This window comes from Schistocerca serialis, chromosome 1, assembly GCF_023864345.2.
Source record: "Schistocerca serialis cubense isolate TAMUIC-IGC-003099 chromosome 1, iqSchSeri2.2, whole genome shotgun sequence".
NCBI classification, from domain to species: domain Eukaryota; kingdom Metazoa; phylum Arthropoda; class Insecta; order Orthoptera; family Acrididae; genus Schistocerca; species Schistocerca serialis.
The window spans coordinates 423,767,843-423,793,751 of record NC_064638.1 but is presented as its reverse complement, the minus strand read 5'-3'; the positions used below and the strand labels follow the sequence as shown (position 1 = coordinate 423,793,751).

Here is a 25,909-nt window from a genome sequence, read left to right as displayed (position 1 = left end):
CTTAGCTGCTATATCCCTAAGGGGCTCCTTGACCTGCCTAACATTGGAGCTCCCAATGACAAGAAATCCCACTCTGCACTTGTCCGGACCTCTCAGGAAGACTGGCCACTGCCACAACAGGCGAGGCCGCCCTTGCTGTCTCAGAAGTACTTTCAGCAGTGGGTAGTACCTCAAACCGGTTATGGAGGCGTAAGGGTACAGCCTAGCGGCCAGCACCAACTTTCGCCTTCCGCCCAGGGATTCGCGACCCCACCACGGTTTGCCAGTCACCGTCAGATAAGTGTCGACCAGCAGGGACGTCTGAATCCGAGGGTGCAGTGGCATCAGAGATCCCAGGCAACGCTACAGGTTCCAGAGGTGCCAAAGCGCTCACCTTGGGTGTCCTAATGTCACCCTGGCCCAGGGCAACAACTTGGAGCCTGTCGACCACGGCCAACACAGCTTCCAGCTGTTTACGGATGGTAGCCAATTCCCCCTGAATCCGTACACAACAGGCACAATTCCTATCCATCCATAACAATTTTTTTTCCTCTCTTTTATCTCACACGCCGTTCAAAACAAACAGATGACTGACGACTACGCGAATTTACACTATACGGGTACTAAAATGCAATGCTACAACTCTCAAATACTGTAATACGCCCTAAATATGTGAATTAAACTATGCAAGTACCCAAAAACACGTCAAGAAATTATGAATTAAATTATAAAACAAATAAGTGAACTAACAGTGTATCTTGCTGCTGGCTTCTGCTTATCCACCGGCGGCAGGGAGCTCACTGGCTGTGACCAACTGACACTGGCCGTTCAAAACAAAAACAGATGACTGATGACTTTGCGAATTTACATTATTCAGATACTAAAATGCGATGCTACAACTCTCAAATACTATAATACGCCCAAAATTTGTGAATTAAACTATGCAAGTACCCAAAAACCCGCAAAGAAATTCAGAATTAAAGTTTGAAAGAAATAAGTGAGCTAAGAGTACGACTTGCTGCTGCTTATCCAACGGTGGCAGGGAGCTCACCGTAGATAATAGTTAAACAGGGGATAACTCTGCAAGAAATTCAGTATAGAATTTGGTAGGTCAGGATGTTGAGCGTTGCTCAGTTTTAATGATTTCAGCTGTTCCTTGGGCACCACTAACACTTCCTAGCTGTTTCATCCATCTTTTCAGAGGTACGGGAATTAAAATGGGGAAATATCCTTTGTAAAGGAACATTTGAAAATGAAGTTAAGGATTTCTGCTTTTCGTTGCTTCCATCAATTTCAGTTCCTGTTTCATCTGCAAGTATCTGGACACTTAACTCTGATGCCACTAACAGCCTATGTGTATGACCAGAATGTCCTTTAGAGTTGTGAAAGACCTTTGAAGAGTATTCTGCTATGGTAATCACTGAAGGCTTCATGTGTTACTCTCTTGACAGGCAAATGCTCTTCATTCAGCATCTCTCTATCGTGTCCCTATGCTGTGTTTTACACCTATTAAGCAGGAAGTCTGTTTCTTCAGGAATTTCTTTTCAGTGATTGTATACTGTGGAGGGTCTGCCCATCATGAGCTGTTGTTATGCATATACAGGGTGATTCACGAAGATATGAAAATATTTTAATATGTTATTCTACAAGTAAGACTAAAGGAAAAAAATTCATACAAACATTGAAATTTAGCAACTTCTCTAATATGAAACCATTGCAAAACTGTACAAGGTTAAAGTAAGGCAGGATTTCCATTTATTTTGTTGTTATTGGTCTGGTGAATCTAATAAAACATGTCTCAGACATGTATCGGCAGTAGTTTTCCAGAACATTCGGAGAAACAAAGATTATCGTACAAGTAAATTTGTTTACTTTTCATCAAGAATGTAGGAACATTTATGCATTGTTGGCAACTGTTGGTGAGTTGCTTCTGTTGTTTCCAAACCTTGAAACGAGTTAGTTTTCTGTATTGTTCAGTGAAATAATATAGCAACAACAGTGTATTTAAGTGAAAACACATAGTAACTGTTTTAGTTGGTAGATTATTTATGAAATAGGGATGCCTTACAAATTCATAACAGAGGAATACACCAATATGGTGTTTATTTATGGCAAATGTGATGGTAATGCTACGGATGCTGTTAATGAATATCACGTGTGTAATCCAACTCTGAGGATTCTGAATCCACAAACCATTAGTGGAGTATTTCAAATGTTACGGGAGACAGGTTCCCTACCTAGCATTCACAATCAGTACGAGCGCTCGATTTTTGAAGATGATGATGAGGATATTGTGGATGCTGTTCACCGTAGGCCAGGTACTAGTACATGACATGTCTCTCAACGATTAGGCATTACACAATCGCCCTAAGGTATGGCGTACACTGAAGTACAATAATCTATATCCTCACCATAATAAAAAGTGTATCAGTTATATATGGGCGATCCTGCCCTTCACTTGGAATTGTGCAACTGGTTAAATACTAATTAGCAGTTGCACAAATACATTTTATTTACTGATGAAGCACAGATGACTTGAAATGGTATAAACAATTTACATAACGAGGATGTATGGTCCGAAGAAAACCCACATGCAATAGTGCAACTCAATATCCAACACCGATTTAGTATAAATGTGTGGTGTGGTATAATCAACACACACTTTATTGGACCATTCATTTTCTCAGGACGTCTAACTGGTGAGACGTACTTACAATTCCTTCAAGAAGAAATGCCCTGCTTGCTTGAAGATGTTCCACTTCCTACGCAATTGCAAATGCACCTCCACATTTCACCAATGCCATTACTACAATTAAATGAACATTTTCCCCAGAAATGGATTAGTCGTGGTGTTACGCGTTTGTGGCCACCCAGATTGCCTGATTTAACACCAATGGATTTTTATGTATGGGGATGGATGAAAGACGTAGTTTGAGGACAAAGTCAGTACATATGAGGAATTACTTGCTCACATTATGATTGCAATAGGTGAAATTAAGAACAACCCTGTGAAACTGAAACAAGCAACAAAATCTGTTCACACATGTGTGGCTAAATGCATTGAACTCGGTGGAGACATTTTTGAACATTTGTTGTGACTGTATTGTGAAATTTTATGTATACTGTACAACTTCCTTAACATTCAGCTTTGTTATTTTTCCGGTTTAACATGAATTCATATTTTATTAAATTCACCAGATTAATAAAAATAAAATAAATGGAAGTTGTGATTTACTTTAACCTCGTACAGTTTTACGATGGCTTCATATTAGCGAAGTTGCTGAATTTCGGACAAAATCTTTTATCAGCCGTAACTCCGTAACTAAACATTTGTGGACCTGTGTTTATATGAACTTTTTTCTTTAGTTTTACTTATAGAATAACATATTAAAATATTTTCATATCTTCTTGAATCACCCTGTATATCTATCCAGTGCAAGGTCAACTCTCTTTTAAACTTTATTCAACAACAGTATAAATGTCTACAGGAGAAAAATTAATCCTAACAAAAATATACTTTCACAGATCACTTAATAATGATAAAACAAATGAAACACGCTTCAATGACAGTACTATAACTGGTACTGCTCTACAGCACTGTTGATTGTCAAGGTTGGCAACCGTATTAATGTGAAGTATGATTTCTGCCAATTTAGCTGTATGGAGTTGGAGACAACCAAGTATTTTAGCATTTCAGCTTGCTTATATTGTCAGCGATACAGATAGCCGTACCGTAGGTGTAACCACAATGGAGGGGTATCTGTTGAGAGCTAGACAAATGTGTGGTTCCTGAAGAGGGGCAGCAGCCTTTTCAGTAATTGCAAGGGGCAACAGTCTAGATGATTGACTGATCTGACCTTGTTACACTAAACAAAATGGCCTTGCTGTGCTGGTACTGTGAACGGCTTAAAGCAGGGGGAAACTGCAGCCATAATTTTTCATGAGGGCATGCAGTTTTACTGTATGGTTAAATGATGATGGCGTCCTCTTGGGTAAAATAGTCCGAAGGTAAAGTAGTCCCCCATTCAGATCTCCGGGCGGGGACTACTCAAGAGGACGTCGTCATCAGGAGAAAGAGAACTGGCGTTCTAGGGATCGGAGCGTGGAATGTCAGATCCCTTAATCAGGCAAGTAGGTTAGAAAATTTAAAAAGGGAAATGGATAGGTTAAAGTTAGATATAGTGGGAATTAGTGAAGTTCGGTGGCGGGAGGAACAAGACTTTTGGTCAGGTGAATACAGGGTTATAAATACAAAATCAAATAGGAGTAATGCAGGAGTAGGTTTAATAGTGAATAAAAAAAAATAGGAGAGCGGGTAACCTACTACAAACAGCATAGTGAACGCATTATTGTGGCCAAGATAGACACGAAGCCCACGCCTGCTACAGTAGTACAAGTTTATAGGACAACTAGCTCTGCAGATGACAAAGAAATTGATAGAATGTGTGATGAGATAAAAGAAATTATTCAGATAGTGGAGGGAGGCAAAAATTTATTAGTCATGGGGGCTGGAATTCGAAAATAGGGAAAGGAAGAGAAGGAAACATAGTAGGTGAATATGGATTTGGGGTAAGAAATGAAAGAGGATGCCGCCTGGTAGAATTGTGCACAGAGCATAACTTAATCACAGCTAACACTTGGTTTAAGAATCATGAAAGAGGGTTGTATACATGGAATAATCATGGAGATACTAGAAGGTATCAGATAGATTATATAATGGTAAGACAGAGTTTTAGGATCCAGGTTTTAAATTGTAAGACATTTCTAGGGGCAGATGTGGACTCTGACCACAATCTATTGGTTATGAACTGTTGATTAAAACTGAAGAAACTGCAAAAATGTTGGAATTTAAGGAGATGGGACCTGGATAAACTGACTAAACCAGAGGTTGTACAGAGTTTCAGGGAGAGCATAAGGGAACAATTGACAGGAATGGAGGAAAGAAATGCAGTAGAAGTAGAATGGGTAGCTTTGACAGATGAAATAGTGAAGGCAGCAGAGAATCGAGTAGGTAAAAAGACAAGAGCTAGTAGAAATCCGGGGGTAACAGAAGAAATATTGAATTTAATTGATGAAAGGAGAAAATATAATAATGCAGTAAATGAAAGAGGCAAAAGGGAATACAAACGTCTTAAAAATGAGATCGCCAGGAAGTGCAAAATGGCTAAGCAGAGATGGCTAGAGGACAAATGTAAGGGTGTAGAGGCTTATCTCACTTGGGGCAAGATAGATACTGCCTACAGGAAAATTAAAGAGCCCTTTGGAGAAAAGAGAACCACCTGTATGAATCTCAAGAGCTCAGATGGAAACCCAGTTCTAAGCAAAGAAGGGAAAGCAGAAAGGTGGAAGGAGTATATAGAGGGTCTATATAGGGGCGATGTACTTGACGACAATATTATGAAAGAGGATGTAGATGAAGATAAAATGGGAGATATGATACTGCGTGAAGAGTTTGACAGAGGACTGAAAGACCTAAGTCGAGACAAGGCCCTGGGAGTAGACAACATTCCATTAGAACTACTGACAACCTTGGGAGAGCCAGTCCTGACAAAACTCTACCATCTGGTGAGCAAGATGTATGAGACAGGCGAAATACCCTCAGACTTCAAGAAGAATATAATAATTCCTATCCCAAAGAAAGTAGGTGTTGACAGATGGGAAAATTACCAAACTATCAACTTAATAAGCCACGACTGCAAAATACTAACATGAATTCTTTCCAGATGAATGGAAAAATGGATGGAAGCCGACCTTGGGGAAGATCAGTTTGGATTCCATAGAAATATTTTAACACGTGGGGCAATACTGACCCTACGACTTATCTTAGAAGATAGATTAAGGAAAGGCAAACCTACGTTTCTAGCATTTGCAGACTTAGAGAAAGCTTTTGACAGTGTTGACTGGAATACTCTCTTTCAAATTCTGCAGGTGTCAGGGGTAAAATACTGGGAGCGAAAGGCTATTTACAATTTGTACACAAACCAGATGGCAGTTATACGAGTCGAGGGGCATTAAAGGGAAGCAGTGGTTAGGAAGGGAGTGGGACAGGGTTGTAGCCTACCCCGATGTTATTCAATCTCTATATTGAGCAAGCAGTAAAGGAAACAAAAGAAGAAAATGGAGTAGGAATTAATATCCATGGAGAAGAAATAAAAACTTTGAGGTTCGCCGATGACATTGTAATTCTCAGAGACAGCAAAGGACTTGGAAGACCAGTTGAACGGAATGGACAGTGTCTTGAAAGAAGGGTATAAGATGAACATCAACAAAAGCAAAACAAGGATAATGGAATGTAGTTGAATTAAGTCGGGTGATGCTGAAGGAATGAGATTAGGAAATGAGACACTTAAAGTAGTAAAGGAGTTTTGCTATTTGGGGAGCAAAATAACTGATGATGGTCGAAGTAGAGAAGATATAAAATGTAGACTGGGAATGGCAAGGAAAGCGTTTCTCAAGATGAGAAATTTATTAACTTCGTGTATAGATTTAAGTGCAAGGAAGTCGTTTCTGAAAGTATTTGTATGGAGTGTAGCCATGTATGGAAGTGAAATGTGGACGATAAACAGTTTAGACAAGAAGAGAATAGAAGCTTTCGAATTGAGGTTCTACAGAAGAATGCTGAAGATTAGATGAGTAGATCACATAACTAATGAGGAGGTAGTGAATAGATTTGAGGAGAAGAGGAGTTTGTGGCACAAATTGACTAGAAGAAGGGATCGGTTGGTAGGACATGTGAGACATCAAGGGCTCACCAATTTAGTATTGGAGGGCAGCGTGGAGGGTAAAAATCGTAGAGGGAGACCAAGAGATGAATACACTAAGCAGATTCAGAAGGATGTAGGTTGCAATAGGTACTGGGAGATGTAGAAGCTTGCACAGGATAGAGTAGCATGGAGAGCTGCATCAAACCAGTCTCAGGACTGAAGACCACTACAACAACACATTGTCAGTGCTGTATGTACTGCAAACTGTACCAATCAATAGTGCATGCAAATTGCAGCTATGACTCAATTGAGAAATGCGAATCTGGGTTCTCCATTCACAGTGCTTAAAGCTGTCAGTATGGTGCTACTTCTAAGTTAACAGTGATTCATGAAGCAGAGCCCACAAATAATTGTGAAGGAGCAAGAAAATTTAGTGTCACAGAAACAAATGTTGGTAAATAACACCAGATGAATAAATTAAAGAATACCAATTTTACGTACCAGACTTTTAGGTGTGCGCAGCAGGAAGGTTTCATGAATTGGAGCAACAGGCTGCTCAGTACGTGCAAGAGAAACTCAGTGGAGATGGTTATTTGAGAAATTATCCAAATGTAGGCTGGAGATGAATTATTTTCCAACTGTATACATTGTGGAATTCAAAGCAAATACTGTCTGGTGGGTGAGAATTAAGGCAGTGAGGCTTATGTTGTATGTGGAGCAACACTATTCAGAGACTGCCTGCGACATATGACAGTACACTACTTGCGCATCAGCATCATGTAATCAGTCTAAGAAGATGGCACGCATGTATGATAGGCCAAATTGTTGGCACTGAGATGGCTATTTATTTTGGTATGTCATCAGGTTTACTGTCAATGAGTCAATTAAAACTCTTCTTATGAGAAATTCTGTGAATGAAAAGGCCACTATAAAAGTAATGTTAAAGTGCACTAGCAACTGAAAGGAAGATCCTCCGATATGATTCATGCAGGAAAATCATACCAAACTGAAAACTGTCTGCAGGGCTTATCTTTAGATGTGAAGAAAAGGGATGAAGGCCAAAGGATTTGATGCTACATGTTGAAGGTTGTTTGGAACGGAATACCAGACTCTTTGCTTAATGGAAGGAAAATGTTGGTGCTTGTTCCCCCCCCCCCCCCCCCCCCCCCCCCCCCCCCCCCCCCCCCCCCCCCCGCCCCAGGGGACACCTCACCCCAGAAGTTAAGAACCTAATATTAAAGAACAGCACAGACCAGGTAATAATTCCTGGCAGTATGACTCACAAATTAAAATAATTATTTAAGAAAGGAATTGAGGATAAAAATTAATGTAAACCATTTCTTTTTACTTATTTCATTTCTTCTTGTATGACCTATATGTAGACAGTAAATAAATGGCATATATCTTGGTTCAAATGGCTGAGCACAATGGGACTTAACATCTGTGGTCATCAGTCCCCTAGCATTTAGAACTACTTAAACCTAACTAACTTAAGGACATTACACACATCCATGCCCGAGGCAGGATTCGAACCTGCGACCGTAGCGGTCGGGCGGTTCCAGACTAAAGTGCCTAGAACCGCTCAGCCACACCGGCCGGCTGGCATATGTCTTGATTCCTAGAAAAGGATATACAGTAATGTTAACGTTTTTAGGGAGATACTTTCACAGTAAAACAGTTTGTAATTTTGATTTATCAGAAAATACTGAGAACAAAAATTTCTCGAGGAGCTTATTAAGAAAGGGGGGAGGGGGGAGTCTTACATTCAGGGTTGTCTTAGTCGAGTAAATATAAGAACTGTCATTGTAAGTCTGTGTATGAGTACTGTTTACTTTTATTGAAGAAGCTTTTTCTCTTTTCTCCATACTTGTCCAGTACTAGAGAGTGCTTCATTTCTTATGATCTTGATGTGATTTAAGTCAGTTTTCTTCTTTGCCTGTGACATAAATAGTGTGATTTAGTTAGCCTTTGTTTCAACACCTCTCTCAAGTAGTACTTCATCAGGTTTTTAAATGTCTTCTTATTTACTTCTTTAGATTATGAACAGCTTCGAAATGCATTGATGAGGAGTGTCCTCATACAGTCATAGCTTTCTGTTTTGTGATTCAAGTTAATGTACTGTGCATATTAGTTTTGTGATTAGTTCAGAAATTTAGCTTTTATTTCACTATATGGTTCATAAAGGAAGTATATGGTACATCATACATGTGAGCTAATTGCGTTCTAGCACTGGGACTGCTTTATGTAAAATATTTTTATTTTTTGTGTTACAGCATAGCATTGTCTCTTATTATTTTCCAGGGTACAGCTTATTTTGAGCGACTACTTCTAGCGCTGGAGCAGACTTACAAATTTAGTTTGGATTCATTTCTTGCATCTACCAGTTTATCAACGAAAGGACTTGGTTTCATTGGCTTGGCTTTAATTGCCTCCCAGAAGATTTTCCTATATTTAGGAGACTTAGCTCGATATAAAGAGCAAATTAATGAAACATCAAATTTTGGGAAGTCTAGACAGTGAGTACTGTTGAAACATATTTCATAATTACATTACTGATTTACTATATTACAGTATATATGATTAATGAGCATTATTAAGAATAGATACTGAAGATCTTGTTTTATTGCAGGTATTATATCCGAGCACACCAAATAAATCCAAAGAATGGCCGCCCATATAACCAGTTAGCTATCTTGGCTGTCTATGCTGTAAGTTAAGAAAATGTTTACTTTTATTGTAGTATTGAGTGAATTAGGAGGACAGCAAATAATGAAGACTAGATAGAATTAAAATCAGGATGTGTATTTTGTTTTGAGAAATAGAGCAGGTGAGAAATTAAAGTAAAGGCAGTATCTTTTGAAAAAATTGAATGTAATAGGGAAGTGAAGGCCAAAATTATATTACCTATGTTAGCACACCCACTGTTGTGTAATGCATTTTGCATTACACAGAAAATGTGAGTAATCACTTGATAGTTCCCAATTCTAGTCCATGCTGAGTCATAATAAATAAGAGAACACACAAACAAGATAATCCAGAGTGTCAGTGGTCAAGCAAATCCATAGAGCAGCAATCCTAAGTGTAGTCCAGCGGAAATGCAGTAAACTGTGGGGTCACCTAAGTTTGGTGTAAGTGAGATAAAGATTTCAGCACAACAAGACTTGAAGAGCTGCGCAGCATCCTGGTGACTGGATTCTCTCTTTGTGTTGTCAACAGTCAGGCCCGTACGACAGCGTGAAGGCACCTCTTACTGGCTGTTGGAAAGTTGTTGGTAGCAGACATCATCAGGGTATTGACCTTGATCGGATTACTTGAGGCATAGCTTATGTAATCCACATCAACACCAATGTCCAGCCTTAACAATTGTAAAGAGACCACTAAATGTGGGAATGGAGCTAAAATTATGTATTTAGTGTAATTTTTTTCCCTTAAAAGAGACCACAAAATTTGGGAATGGAGCTAAAATTATGTATTTAGTGTAATTTTTTCCTCTTAAATCCCATGTTTTGTGGTCTCTTTCCAAGTGTTAACACATTGAAGCTGATGGACGTACTTAAATACATTCACTATGTTTTAACCAAAAAATCCAACGGATGTATGTCATATTTTCTTCACTTCCGGCTTATTTATTTGTGATTTAAATGCATGTTTTACATTTGTAAGTAGTGAGACTAATTGTTTGCCTTGTCGTAAGTGCATTGTTGATAGATAGCGTGCGCCGGTCTCTTGTGAATGGTACCAGTGTTACGTGAACTGCCTGCATGCTCAGAATATTGTTGAATGTTCTTTTGTTCTGTGTCAGCTGTCATGTTGTGCTATTGTGTGCATCCTTCCCATGTGTAAAAACATATAAATAGTGAATATGTCTAACAGACATAGCTTGTTAAACTCACAGATTGAAGAACTCTCGAATGATGGCTCAGAACTTGAATAATGACTGGTGTCATTTTGATGTACTCCCTGAATTACCTCTGTTTGAAGAAATGAGTGGAATTCAGGTTCCTGTTGATACATTATCAACAGAACTAGATGGTTTGTTGTAATTTTTTGATCACAGTGTGTTTCTAAAAGTAAAGTTGGAGACAAATGTATATACTACTGATAGTATTTCTGAATTTCGCCGTCAGAACGTAATCAGACCAAAATCTTTATGGATGAAATGGAGAGCAGTGAGGATACGTGAAGTATATCAATTTTTTGCAGTTGTTTTGTATATGTGTGTTGTAAAGAAACCTAAACATAAGGATTATTGGTCTGAAGACCCTGTGATTGCTTCATCATTTGCTTCTCAGCTAATGTCAGGAGACAGATTTTTTGCCATATTCAGGACGTGAACAATAATGAGCTATGGATACGTAAACAAGAAGTAGGGCATGACCGTCTGCATAAAATAAGATCTATTTGGAATTTTTTCACAGCAAGATGCAGGAAAGTCTTTTAGCCATCATCAAAATCTGACTGTGGTTGAAGCAATATGTCCTTTTCGAGGAAGAATTGGATTCTGTGTTTATATGAAAGACAAACCAGAGAAATATTGGATAAAACTGTCTGTTGTAAGTGATGCTCAAACAGGTTACATGTGCAATGCTGAAGTTTATATTGGAGGAAAAGGAAATGTTGAAAGTTCTATCAAATCCCTCCTGCTAGGCTATGTTCCTCTTACTTAAAAGAACAAGTGACGTATGTGGACAGATTTTATACAAGTTCTGCAGTTCTTGAAGAACTATGGGAAAGAAATACATTGGAAGTTGGAAAAATAAACATGATGTACGCATGTTGTCAACACAGCATAAGATGACTGCTTCGCTTGTCAGTGTAAAACCCAGAAGTGGATATGTTGAGGTAGTAAAGCCAGATGTTGTACTAGACTACACTTTGTGTAAAACAGGTGTTGACAGAGGAGAACAGGTGATGAGTTACTATCCCTTCCTGCAAAAGACTATAAAATAGTGGAAAAGCTTTTCTTCCATATTTTTATGAGGGCAGTTGTGAATGCCAACATTATTCACAATATTAAAATATCAAAAAAGGGTGCATTAGCAAATATTATCTGTAAATTGGCAAAGCAATTGGTTCAGAAAGGAGGAGCGGAACTAAATAAAGAGAGCACATTCAGCATCTGGAGTTGCAAGTGCAAACAGACTCATAGCACATCATTTTCCTGAGAAACTACCACCAACAGAAAATAAAACAAACCCAGCTAGAAGATGCAAAGTCTTTTGGGAACAAGGGAAAGCTACAGGATACCTAGTAAGGAAAGAGACCAGATACTACTGTAGGCCATGTAACTCAGGCCTGTGTGTCCCCGAGTGTTTTGAATGATTTCATTCCCCAGTGAAGTTCTCTAATTTGTAAAAATGAGAAAGAAAAGTTTCACAATAAAACACTTCACCTGTAAATGAAACATTTAGCATTTCCTGCTGGCAAGTGTTTTTAAATCAATAGCCTACAATTTCCTACGACTTATGAAAATTTTGTCCATTCTGGGGAAAAGTAAAAATGCTGAAAAACAGTATCTTTACAGTAATATCTACAAATCACTGTATAATTTATTTTTGTTAAGCATATGCATATTCATAAAGAGGAAGGATGGAAGGTTAAGCTGGTATACTGCCAAAAGGGATAAGTGGATTAGTAAATTTATTAAGAAATTGTAAATTGTAAAAAATTTTCTCAGTATCTGGGTATTAACTGGATTGGTGATCCATTAGGCTCCAATGTGTTGAGGTTAGATGATGATGAGCATTTAATGGTGAGGCTTTAACCTTGAAACTAGTTTTGACCAAATAAATAAAGTAGTTATCAGCTGCAGCTGCAAAAGATTTATTTCCCAAAACGTCCAAGAGATTGCACATTTCTCAGCTTATATAAACTGGCATGAGGATGTAAATTACAAAAGTTCAGGCCACAAAAATGAAATTTTATATGGATCTCAAATAATGGCGCATACATGACAGAACGTGTTTCTGTTTCTCATTCCACAATGTGTTTGTAACCTGTGATGAGTTGAGATGCTAAACAGCAAGACTTCTGCAATAAAGAGGTAATCAAATGCAGGAAAAGTAGAAACAGTGGCTTCTGCTACTTTTATTAACTTTATCAAATGCAGTAATATTTTCTAAAATAAGATTCATCTAAATAGCTCCAGATAATGGTTAAATCAAGTAGAAGACATATCTTTGAATTAGAATAGTGTGCAAGTAAGTGAAGTGTTCTGTGCAGGCATTCTCAGTCTCCATGGCTGTGGCTGAGTGTTCACATGTGAAATTATGTAAGCAATTTAATGTCACGAGGTCCAAAAACGAGAAGCAGTCAAAATCTCTGAGCTGTGTGAAATCATTCATTGATAGGAAAACACTCTCTTTGGTGTCCGCTCCGGCTACTACAAACACTTCTGTTAACACCATCTAAGTCCCTGTATAATAGAAACTGATCAGAAAGCGATGGTGCAATGTTACAATGACTCTCCACTGGAGGCGGGAGTAAGTCTTCTCTTGTGACAGTGGTCAAAAACAGAAGTGCTGCTCTTGTCCTAAGCAGCCACTTATTGAGTAGCAGCATGGCAGTGGCTCCTCACAACTGGCGGGAGTGTAGCTGTTTTCTCTTTCTGATTGCAATGCTGTGGAGACACGCATCATCTTTGCAGTGGTTAATTGCTGGAGCACTGATATCGTTGGTTGATGACACCGCAGTTTCAGCACTAGAGTGGAAACCTGGTCTTAGATGGATGTACCTGTATAACAAATTGTTATTGGTTAGAGCTTCACCTTTCGAATGAACACACTTCGCCTCTCATAAACGGTGTACTACTGCTTTTGTATAAAGTGCAGTAGTGTCCCATCTTGAGAGAAATGTCACAAGTAGCACCAAAAAGAACACACTTGGAAGCGATTTTCAATCATGACAGAAATGAGATAAAATTTTAATAGCAAATTGAATAAACAAAATTTCATGTGGCAATTTCTAGGAACCTATCTTAATCAAGGCAGCCACATAAACAACAAATGTGGAGGTAAAAGCAAATGAAGTCCAGGATGGAAGCCCATGATGGAATAACAGTAATATGGAAGCTGTTTGGCAAAATAAAACAACAGAAACCTACGGTAGGCACATCAAAAAAGATAGATTGCAACCTACCATTAAGTTGCAGGCAGGCACAACTAAAAGACACTTTTGGCCACTGCCTCCATCACCAAAAAAGAGAAACACATACCAGTCAGATACACAAGCAAACACACCTCATGCATACATGATCTTTAACTCCAGCATCATGGTGCGTGTTTCTCTATTACTGATGATGGCTGCAGCTGAAAGCTTTATGTAAGTGTGTTTTAATTGTACCTGTCTGCGACTTAGTGTGTCTTCTTTATGGTAAGTAGTAATCCATCTTTTTCATAAATTGTTAATATATGGAAAGGATGGATTGCTCCTCACTACATGGAGGAGGCATTGAGTTGCAGGCAGGCCTCCAAGAACCACCTCACCCTCACCACTCCTCGCAGTCCTACATCCTGTGTGCTTCCTAAAGTTTGTTAACCCATCCACATAGGTCATCCCATACCGGTGTACCGCAGAAAAAATCTCTGCCCTTGTGGAGAAACATGTTCGCTCTATTACGCGGGTCATTACATGCCAAGTGGTCTAGAGGTTTCCGCATGACCGTCATGGATTTGGATGAAATTTTGTATGAACAGTGGAACATGTTCCCAGTGAACATTGGTATAGCTTCATGATAATTCAGTACTTCCAGATGTATAGCCATTTGTTTTGACCCCATAGCACAGCACCCATGAGTTTTTGGCAACTTTGAGGCAGAAGATCTCTGGTAATATATTTGTAAAAGAAACAAAACTAGGTCATCTTGTACCACTTTCTGTGCTTTCTTACATGAAATGATGATGATGATGATGATGATAATATTATTTGCTGAGTGATTTACATATGCATAATTTGAAGCAAAGCCAGCGGAAAAAATGATGCTCGAAAAAATGTTAAATTTAGCTTTTTACATCTCTGGAAATAATTACAGGATAAACTTCAAACTTTTCACATAATAACTTACCAATACAAGGTCTTAGAATATAAAATTTAATTCTCCTACTGCTTTCTAGTAGTTCACAAATTGAGGGCAAAATTGACAGTTTTTCTAAGAACTTAAAAAATTGCTTTTTTTGGCCTACTTATAAAAAGTCTTATGCAAACTCTTTTAAAATGTTTTTCTTAAAAATATCACTTTCTTACCTACCTAAAAATTTGTATTTGGTTTTGCAATGTGATAACATAAGGCCTTAAAAGGAACATCAAGGAGGAGATGCGTTGAAAATGGACCAATATTCTGCTGGTACTCATATTAAATTGGACATATTTTATATGATCTACAGTACTTTCTGGGAAGGCAATATAAAAAGTTTTGATGACCAAGAAGGTTACTCCAGAATCGACTGGCTATAAACATCACATTTTATCTGTGCATTACCAAGACAGTAGAGATCATGATAGTAGAAGTGTCGCATAATAGCTGCTACACATATTGTAGAAATTGCCTGTAGGTTTTACACCACAGTCATATTGTGTAAATCTGTTAAGGGTTTCTTTACAGTGGGTACAATGCTAATGATACATTTCTATAAGTGTCAATGGCCAAAGCTAGAATAGGCCTCTCTCAAGATCCTAGGCATATGTTTACATCAAGCTACCTAAATTTTTTACAGGTTTCATTAATTTTCTGTAGAAAAATTAGATTTTTAAGATATTAATATCTCAAATTATTAAAGCCACAAAAATGAGAACTTATGCTTTTTACTGGATTCGTTATTCCATTTCTTTCTTATGAAAAGAATTTTGTAGAGCAGAATTCTGTAGAGATGTCTAAAAAATGACAGAAAAGGCTACTTCAAACTATGAAAAACCCAGGATGGAACGTTAACAATACCAGAGAAGGAAATTTGCTACTCACCGTATAGCGGAGATGCTGAGTCGCGATAGGCACAATAAATAGATTCACACAATTAAAGCTTTCGGCCATTAAGGCCTTTGTCAACAGTACACACACACACACACACACACACACACACACACACACACACACACACACACACACATCAGCAGTCTCAGAGAGCTGAGACCACACTGCGAACAGCAGCACCAGTGCATGATGGGAGTGGCGACTGGGTGGGGGTAAGGAGGAGGCTGTGGTGAGGAGAGGGAGGGATGGTATGGTGGGAGTGGCGGACAGTGAAGTATTGCAGTTTAGACGGAGGGCAGGAGAGAAGGTACGGAGAGGGGGGGGGGGGTTGGTAAGTAGCGGAAAGGAGATAAATAGAAGAAATTAAAAGACTGGGTGTGGCGGTGAAGTGACGGCAGTGTAGTGCTGGAATGGGAACAGGAAGGCAGGAAGGTGGCTGGATGGATGAGGACAGTGACTAACAAAGGTTGAGGCCAGGAGGGTTATGGGAACATAGGTTGTATTGCAGGGAAAGTTCCCACCTGCACAATTCAGAAAAGCTGGTGTTGGTGGGAAGGATCCATATGGCACAGGCTGTGAAGCAGTAATTAAGACAAGGGATATCATGTTTGGCAGCATGTTCAGCAACAGGGTGGTCCACTTGTTTCTTGGCCACAGTTTGTCGGTGGCCGTTCGTGCGGACAGACAGCTTGTTGGTTGTGATGCCTACATAGAATGCAGCACAGAGGTTGCAGCTTAGCTTGTAAATCACATGAATGGTTTCACAGGGAGCCCTGCCTTTGATGGGATAGGTGATGTTTGTGACCGGACTGGAGTAGGGGTAGTAGGAGGATGGTATGGGGCAGGTCTTGCATCTAGGTCTATTACAGGGGTATGAGCCATGATGTAAGGGATTGGAAGCAGGTGTTGTGTAAGGATGGACGAGTATATTGTGTAGGTTTGGTGGATGGCAGAATACCACTGTAGGAGGGGTGGGAATGATAGTGGGCAGGACATTTCTGATTTAATGGCATGACGAGAGGTAATTGAAACCCTGGCGGAGAATGTAATTCAGTTGCTTCAGTCCCGGATGGTACTGAGTTACGAGGGGAATGCTCCGCTTTGGCCGGACTGTGGGACTTTGGGAGGTGGTGGGAGACTGTAAAGATAATCGGTGATCCACCCCTCCACCCCCACTGCTTCCAAACCACCCCCTGTTAACTTTCCAGAGTTTCTTAACCTTGAACCTTGCCTCAACATCATTCCCCAAATCCCTCAGCATGCAAACTAACCTTACATCCGCAGAAAGAACCATAGTCTACCATTTAAAAACTGATCCCGACCTTATAATCCTACCTGCTGACAAAGACTCCACCACCATTGTTTTGAATCGCAAGGATTATGTGACAAAAGGTCTCCAGCTGTCAGATACTTCCACCTGCAAACCATGCCACAGTGATCCCATTCCAGTAATCCAGCAGGATCTCCAGTCACTGCTCAAATCCTTAGGCCCATCCCAGAACCTCTCCCCAGAGTCCATCTCTCTACTTACCCTTACCTCTCCCCGTCCTCCCACCTTCTACATGCTTCCTGAAGTCCATAAACCCAACCACCCAGGACGTCCCATTGTGGCCGGTTACTGTGCCCCCACTGAGAGAATCTCTGCTCTCATAGACAAACACCTTCAACCTACTACCCAGAACCTATCCTCCTATATAAAAGATACCAACTATTTCCTTGACCGACTCTCCACAGTTCCTGTCCCTTTACCACACGGTGCCCTGCTCGTCACTACTGATGCCACCTCCCTGTACACTAACATTCCTAATGCCCATGGCCTTACTGTTGTCAAACACTACCTTTCCAGACGCCCTATGGATTCCAAACCAACAACCTCCTTTCTAGTCTCCATGACCAACTATGTCCTCACCCACAATTACTTCTCCTTTGAAGGCATTATCTACAAACAAATACACGGTACAGCTATGGACACCCACATGGCATCATCATATGCTAACCTGTTCGTGGGCCATCTAGAGGAATCCTTCCTAAAAACCCAGAATCCTAAACCCCTCACCTGGTTCACATTCACTGATGACATCTTTGCTATCTGGATTGAAGGTGAGGACACCTTATTCAAATTCCTCCAGAACCTCAACTACTTCTCCCTCATTTGCTTCACCTAGTCCTACTCGACCCAACAAGCCACCTTCCTAGATGTTGACCTTCACCTCAGATATGGCCACATCAGTACCTCCATCCATATCAAACCTACTAACTACCAACAATACCTCCACTTCAATAGCTGCCACCCATTCCACACGAAGAAGTCCCTAGTGATCCATGGTCGTCGCATCTGCAGTGACGAGCAGTCCCTCTTAAAATATATCGAGGGTCTCACTGAACCCTTCACTGACCGTAATTATCCTCCCATCCTTGTACAAAAACAAATCTCCAGCACCTTATCTTCCCCTTCTCCCACCACCTCCCGAAGTTTCACAGTCCGGCCACAGAGGGGCATTCCCCTCGTAACTCAGTACCATGTGGGACTGGAGCAACTGAATTACATTCTCCGCCAGGGTTTTGATTACCTCTCGTCATGCCCTGAAATGAGAAATGTCCTACCCACTATCCTTCCCACCCCTCCTACTGTGGTATTCCGCCGTCCACCAAACCTACACAATATACTCGTCCATCCTTACACAACCCCTGCTCCCAATCCCTTACATCATGGCTCATACCCCTGTAATAGACCTAGATGCAAGACCAGTCCCATACGTCTTCCCACCACCACCCCAGTCGAGTCACAAACATCACCTATCCCATCAAAGGCAGGGCTACCTGTGAAACCAGTCATGTGATTTACAAGCTAAGCTGCAACCTCTGTGCTGCATTCTATGTAGGCATGACAACCAACAAGCTGTCTGTCCGCACGAACGGCCACCGACAAACATGCTGCCAAACATGATATCCCTTGTCTTAATTACTGCTTCACAGCCTGTGCCGTATGGACCTTCCCACCGACACCAGCTTTTCTGAATGGCACAGGTGGGAAATTTCCCTGCAATACATCCTATGTTCCAGTAACCCTCCTGGGCTCAACCTTTGTTAGTCACTGTCCTCACCCATCCAGCCCCCTTCCTGTTCCCATTCCAGCACTACACTGCCGTCACTTCACTGCCACACCCAGTCTTTTAATTTCTTTTATTTCTCTCCTTTCCTCTAGTTACACCCCCTCCGCACCTTCTCTCCTGCCCTCCGTCTAAACTGCAACACTTCACTGTCCGCAGTACTAAATAATTCTAGGACATAATAAAAATGCCAATGGATTGTGGGCCCATTTTCACATGATAAAAAAGTCAAATTTGAGTGCCAACAGAAAATGGGGCCATTTTCAATGCATATTCACCTTCTTCTTGTTTTTTAGGGCCTTATACACTCACAGCTGCACTATTGGGTCGAACAAATAATTCCATGTTTTTATGTTCCCGTATCCTGCTTTCTACATTCAGTTTTGTCAGTATCAACAGAAGTTCTATTCTCTCAATGCAATGCTTTCCTGTGATTGGCAATATCCAGTTACAACTTTACCCACATTTTAAGTTTTCTTTGACGTTACCACGACGTGCTTTTCAAAGAGATTTCTGCAAAAAGTGCATAGTGTTCCTGGTCAAAGTCAGCCTTGGAACACAGCAGAAAACTCAAGACTATATGTAAAGGTATTGATCATATAAAATAGAGTTAGTGCAATGAGCAAGATTTTCATTGCAAGTGTGTTGGGTCATGACTGCCTGTATTGTATGTTCACAGTGTTTGGAAGGGTGGGAAAGGAAGCTGAGTCACTTCCGCAATTATAACCACGATCTGAAGATAATAACTCTAGTAGCAACCTTTCTTCTGCTCATTGTGTTGCATTACAACAGCTTTAATTTAATTTCAGTCATTTATACAAATAAACATCACTTTTGAAGTTGGCCATCTGTATAATTCACGAATTGTTACTTCTGCATGGACATGTTGTAGTGCTATTTCCCACCTGCAGAATTCTGAGAAACTTGCATCTGGGGGAAGAATCCAGATGTCGTGTGTGGTGAAACGGGCACTGATGTCACGACTGTCATGTTATAACGTTACAACATGTCCTTGGTTCTCGCCACCCACCTGGCCTTAATTTATGTTAATTCCTTCTGTCTCTGAATTTCTTCACAGTAACTACTCCATTTTAGTTCTCTACAGCTTTATTTTCTGACCTGTCTTATTTTTCACTGTCTCCCTCCCACCTCTGTCACTTACGATGCACTTAGCACTTCATTTTTATTCATTCTTGCATGATGTTTTAGCAGCAATCTCTGTCTTGCATATTACCCTGTCCCCCACCTTTTAGCTCTCACATTTGCAAATCTTATCCAGTGCAGTCCCCACCAATCAGTCTTTCCTTCTCATCCTGTCCAGTAAATCTCCCCTGACCCATGGTTCCGGGCGACTTTAGTGAAATCTACCCCTTTTCCTAAACCTCTCCAGTCCTTTTCCTCCCCCCTCTTCCTTCCCCTTCAACCATTCTGCCAGAAGAAGAAGCTACTGGCTCCAAAAGCTTGCATATGAAAAATTTTATTGGAATCAAATAGGAAACTTACAAGAACATATTTCGACATAGTCTCCTTGCGTTTCAACACACTTGGTCCATTGCTATACAAGCTTCCTCATGACCTCATAAAAGAAGGTTCTTGGTTGAGCTGCGAGCCAGGAATGCACCACTTTTGTCACTGCTTCGTCTGAGGCAAATTGAAGGCCCCTTAATGCCTGCTTGAGTGGACCAAACAAGTGATAGTCAGGAGGGGCAAGATTGGGACTGTAGGATGATCCAGTACTTTAAATTTGAGTTCTGGAGCATTTCAGCAGTGTGGGCAGCAGTATGCAGACAGGCATTGTCGTGCAACAACACAACCCATTTTGACAGCAATCCTTGGCGTTTGCTTCGAATTGCAGTCTTTAACCTGGCAGTAAGCATCTCACTGTAACGTACACTGTTTATTGTTGTGCATATTTCTCCATAATGTTCCAATACTGGACCTTGTGCGTCACAGAAAACCGTAAGCATCAGTTTTCCTGCGGATGGTTGGGTCTTAAACTTTTTCTTGCACGGCTAATTTGGATATTTCTATTCCATACTATACCATTTACTCTCCGGAATGGGTAAGGCTGAAAAGTTGCTTGGAACTGTAGTATAAAGGAGACCAACATTTCAAATTCATTGATCCTGCATTGGAACATTACTGGCTAGCTTAGAAACATTTATTTGCTGTATCTGAACTTCTATCGTTTCATAGTTTATATATTTGGAACAGGCTCATTCATAAATACGGGTTTTCAACTGTTCTATATTCTATACGTCTTTGTAATAATTGTATGAACCTGCTGTCTTGATAATGTTTAGTTCTTTATGAAATAAAGTGTGGAAAATTACATTCTTTGGCCTCTAACTTGGTTTCTGAACAACGCATTTCATGTCTAAAGACTAAGGAAGTGTTTAAGTTTCTTCATTTATACAACAGGGTGCTTTACAATTCCATTACAAACTTCTAGCAATTATAGAGGAGACTGAGAGTAGATAATACTGAGTCATTCCATGTCAAGTCATCCGGCCATGACACCCATTATCTAGTTGTGAACTGAGATTTTGTGTACTGCTTTTGTATCTAATATCATAAACTTTCGCCAATTTTTATTGCTTTACATACATTCTGTTGGTAGCAATTGCTGAAAGTTTGATGCAAAGCATTACTTCAGAGCAAACTGTAAAAATATGAAAATTGGCTGTAGTTTTTAAACAACAAATGGTATGCGAACAGTTTTTTCCCTGTATATCCTTTTGGACATTTAGTTTCTGAAAACGTTAGAATTGTGCAATTAAATTTTTGTTAATTAATCTTATTTAATTTTTTGTTAAATCAGAAAAAAATATTTTGGACAATTGAAAGCTGTATCACAGCTCAGCCTTTTTGCTCCAGTCTTGGTTGGTGATACTGGTACAATGTGATGCATAGATTGTGTACCAGTAATTGTTTTTACACTTGTGAAGCACTGAGATAGATAATGTCTGATTTGTACCATTTCATCTTTTGAAACAAAGGGAACTGAAATGCCTTGCAGGTTCTCGTGACAGAATTCAAATACTCGTGAAACTGTAAGTATTTGGTCTTTATAAACTCTTTGCAAACTTGTTTTTGTGACAAGTCTTTTAACAGTGCCAGCAGTACCATCACAGGGAGATTTTCCATGGCCGGTAGCAAAAAAGTACCAGCTGCACTTTATGTTGAAGTCGTGTTCATGGTAGCAGATATTTCTGAAATTCTTACAACCGTCAATCAAATATTCAACATATGCGAGATGAATTTCTGGAAATTCACACTTAAAAAAAAAAATTCAGTACAGTTTTCTGAGTCTGGTACACCAAGGCAACATCATGTTCTAGATCATCAGAAAAAATACAAATACTTTTTGCATGCAACTGTTTGTCCTTTTTGTAATATATACAGGCACTGTGAAGAGTGCAGCTGCCATTGCTCCCATGGTACGCCTGTACTTCATCTTGAACAACAAAATTGAGATTTTCACTGAAATCCATTAAAATTAACGCTGATCTGTTATCAAGTGTTTCCTTCTTCATTTTCAGATAATCAGATTGTGATTAAGAAATAAGAGTTTGAAGTAAGTTTCTCAATTTTCTAATCACAGAATTCCGATAGAGAAGTGATTTTAACATTTAATGTCATTCTATCAGTTGATGCCCATTGACTGTACTGAACCATCTCATCAGGACCATCATCTTCTACTTCATTTTCTAAGTGGGTTTGAAGCAGTGAACTTGTGGGTCATTTTTCACACGGACGAAGCATACAGGCTTGGTTATTTATATCACATGTTATTATTTTAACTAGCTCTTGGTATGTTTCTTTACTAGAAATGGAATTTAGAAGCAATTTAATGTTTTGGTGGTAAATGCACACACATACGGCATGTGTTCCTGATGACCCTGCAAGTATACACTGTTCTGATCGAATAGAAGCAATTTTTGAGAATCCTACATTGTCTTCAGGATATTTTTTATAGAGAGAATACACTTCAGTTAAATTATTTAAAATAAGACTGTTTTGTTCATAGGTATTTTTGCTGGTGCTCACTTTTTCTTTTTTCCCAGGCATTATTCTTGTGTTTTTGTCACCCAAATAAAAACTCTTTACGTTTGGCACTGCATCATGTGGCATTGTCTTTCCTCTTTTCTGCTCAGCCATCGATAAAATACCCTTCTCCATTAAAAGAGCTCTTGCTTGTCGTTCCAAATATTCATAAACTTGAAATTTGGAACTGACTTTCTGTCGAGACCAAGTTGGTGGCACAAGAGTAAGTAACTGAATTTTTGCGATTATTTGCATATTCAATTTTCTGATTGATTTTGTCCATGAGTTCATCATGATGTTTTGCCTTTTCTTCCAGTTCTGTTAAATCATGGTCAGGGATAGTGCTTGCATCAGCAGCCAGCTCAACTTGATATGTGTGTGAATGTATAGTTTCCAGAGCCCCAGCTGCTGATTTCAATTTTCGTTTGGTTGATGCATACCGACTATGCCGAGCAACTGAATTTTTCAGGAGTCTGCACCTTCACGTTACTGTCATTTTGTATAGTCTGGTGACGATTCGTCACTTGCTTGTTTTTCATTAATGAGTTTGTTACAGATTGGGCACATTTTCTCCCAGGAATAACACTAAAGCCTCTCATTTTCAAGGTCTTTGCCTTTTCTAAACTAATTTTACACAATCCAGATGAAACAGATCATTTATGGTGCTTGAAGGGATCACAACAAATTTTCTTATGCGGAGAGAATCTGTGCAGGTACCTGTCTTTGTGTTTAACACACACACATGAAACACTTAAATCACAGTATGAATGTCTGTTGCTTTGCCATAATAAAAGTTCTTGTTCTTCACTGATCAGTTCATTCACACAAGTCAGGGCATTATCACATCCATCTTGCAGATACTGTCCAAGAAAACACTGCTTACTTGTATTTTCCATACTACTTCAGTCATAAAACCAATATTTGTCGTAAATAATTCAAAAGATGGTTGGTGTAACCAGAGTAATTAAATAATGAAAAATCATTCTATCCCATTGTTCCAGTACGAAAGTATATCACATTATTATTGTAACATTACAAGACTTACTTTTGTTTTGGAATGAATATTAAAAAACTGAAACAGTTGAATTTTTAACCAATAATTGACTCTGGGTTCAGCTCAGCACAAGAAATCAGAACTGCATGCTCAGTGAACACATGAATCAAAACAAAGGAACTGGATGATGCAATACATGTAGTGGCAATAAAACAGTGTTCTCAGATATGATTTGTTCCTAGGGAAATCCAGTGTAACCAACTTAAGCAATTTAGTGATGACTTTGTAAGCATGAATTAGCAACTTCAATATTTCTTTTACAATATTGTTGTTTTTTAACCCTTCCCATTCTTTCTACAAACTGAGACATAATGCAATATTTATAATGTTATAAATTTTTCAAAGGTGTGTATGAGGGTGCAGTACCTTAAAAAAATATAATGCCCATGCATGGATTTTGTTGAAAAGAAATTATTTACATTTTTTCAGAGATGTAGGTCATGGGTATTCACTACAAGAAGCATGACTATAAAAATATAAACCTTTCTCTACAGAAAAAAGCTTCCACTGCAACAACTGTGGGAACCATTGCATTTTTAAATTATAAAGTATCTCGTCTATGAAAGCCTGAATTCCTGAATCTATACAACTTCTTTCTGTCATAAGTGAAGTAGTAATTGACCTGCAACATTTACATATTGGAAATGTGAATATATCTAGTTCAACTAACACTACCCAAAATTTCAAGGATTTGCGTGGCGATGGGTGTCATTTCCTAAAACTACTGGATGATTTGACGTGGAATGACCTGTACTTTGAGCTGGAACCCATGTCCCTGAGGGAACCTACTGTTTCAGTGCTGCAACCATTTGAAGTGGAAGTAATGAGACCACTTTTTACAAGTAATTTATTAGGCATGACCCAGTGCATCACTTCTTTTACAATTCCACTCATTAACAACAACAAAAAAAAAAAAAAACAAAAATAAAACTTTATTGATTTTCACAAATGCTGTTGTTTACACTTAAACCGTTTCTGTCCTTTTCAAAGAAGGGTTAGCCTTCTTATCCAAGTATCTCCAAATTTAATGAAGTGTAATCATCTCCTCTTGCTCTCACCATATCACCTTAATTTGTAATTATAACTGTTGAATTTACATCTTTGTCACTGTTACTCATTTCATTCCCTGTCCCATAAATACAATTTCTTTTCTCTGTGTGGCACCCAGAAAAATGCTCCTGAACATCAGTGTCAATGCCACACTGATCCAGCCATCTGAGGAAAAAATTTAACAAAAGTTTAAGGAAAAGATAAATTGCTATTTACCATAAAGGTGACAACATTAAGTAGCACACAGGCACAATTAAGACACTTAAACATAAGCTTTTGGCCACAGCCTTCATCAGAAAAAGAAACCCACACACACACACACACACACACACACACACACACACACACACACACACACACACAAATATTCATATACACAAGCAAGCGTGCCTTAAACACACATGACTGTCATCTCCAGCAGCTTGGACGAGAATGCACCCGTCATATGGAACGGAAGCAGTAGTCTATAAGGGGCGGGGAAGGGTAAGGGATAGCAGTCTATGTTTGGTGGTGTGTGTGTGTGTGTGTGTGTGTGTGTGTGTGTGTGTGGGGGGGGGGGGGGGGAGGGGGGAGGGTAGTGCTGTCAAGCTGAGTGTGCAGGGAATAGACTGCCAACAGGTGCAGCGACGAGAGGCTGTTGGGCAGCGAGTTGGAAAGGGGAGAAATGGGGCAAAAGGAAAGTATCAGGGAAAGATGGATGGGTTCATTGGCAGAGGGCAACACGAAGAGGGCGGGAGATGAGAATAGAAATGAGGTGATCGGACAAGATTGTATGAAAACTGTTAGCTGGAGGGTAGCAATAGTATGTTTCCTTAGTTTGAGGCCAGGATAATTTCGGGAACAGCGAATGTGTCGTAAAGATGGCTCCCATCTGCACAGTTCAGAAAACCCAATATAAAAAGCTGAGCTGGTATATGACATGGCTGCTTACGGGGTAAGATAAGCCCGTGACAGGATTGGAATAGGAAGTGCTGGATGAATGGATTGGGCACGTATTGCA

General features: G+C 39.6%; 1 protein-coding gene across 1 annotated transcript in view; it reads left to right on the top strand.

Moving 5' to 3' along the window:
• The window catches only part of LOC126472131 (telomerase-binding protein EST1A), a 353,124-nt gene that overhangs the window by 143,237 nt on the left and 183,978 nt on the right, over positions 1 to 25,909 (top strand). Inside the window, exons 9-10 of the mRNA XM_050099913.1 lie at positions 8,985 to 9,199; positions 9,313 to 9,391. Of these exons, the coding sequence (XP_049955870.1) occupies positions 8,985 to 9,199; positions 9,313 to 9,391 (294 nt within the window). The remainder of the gene's footprint in view (positions 1 to 8,984; positions 9,200 to 9,312; positions 9,392 to 25,909) is intronic.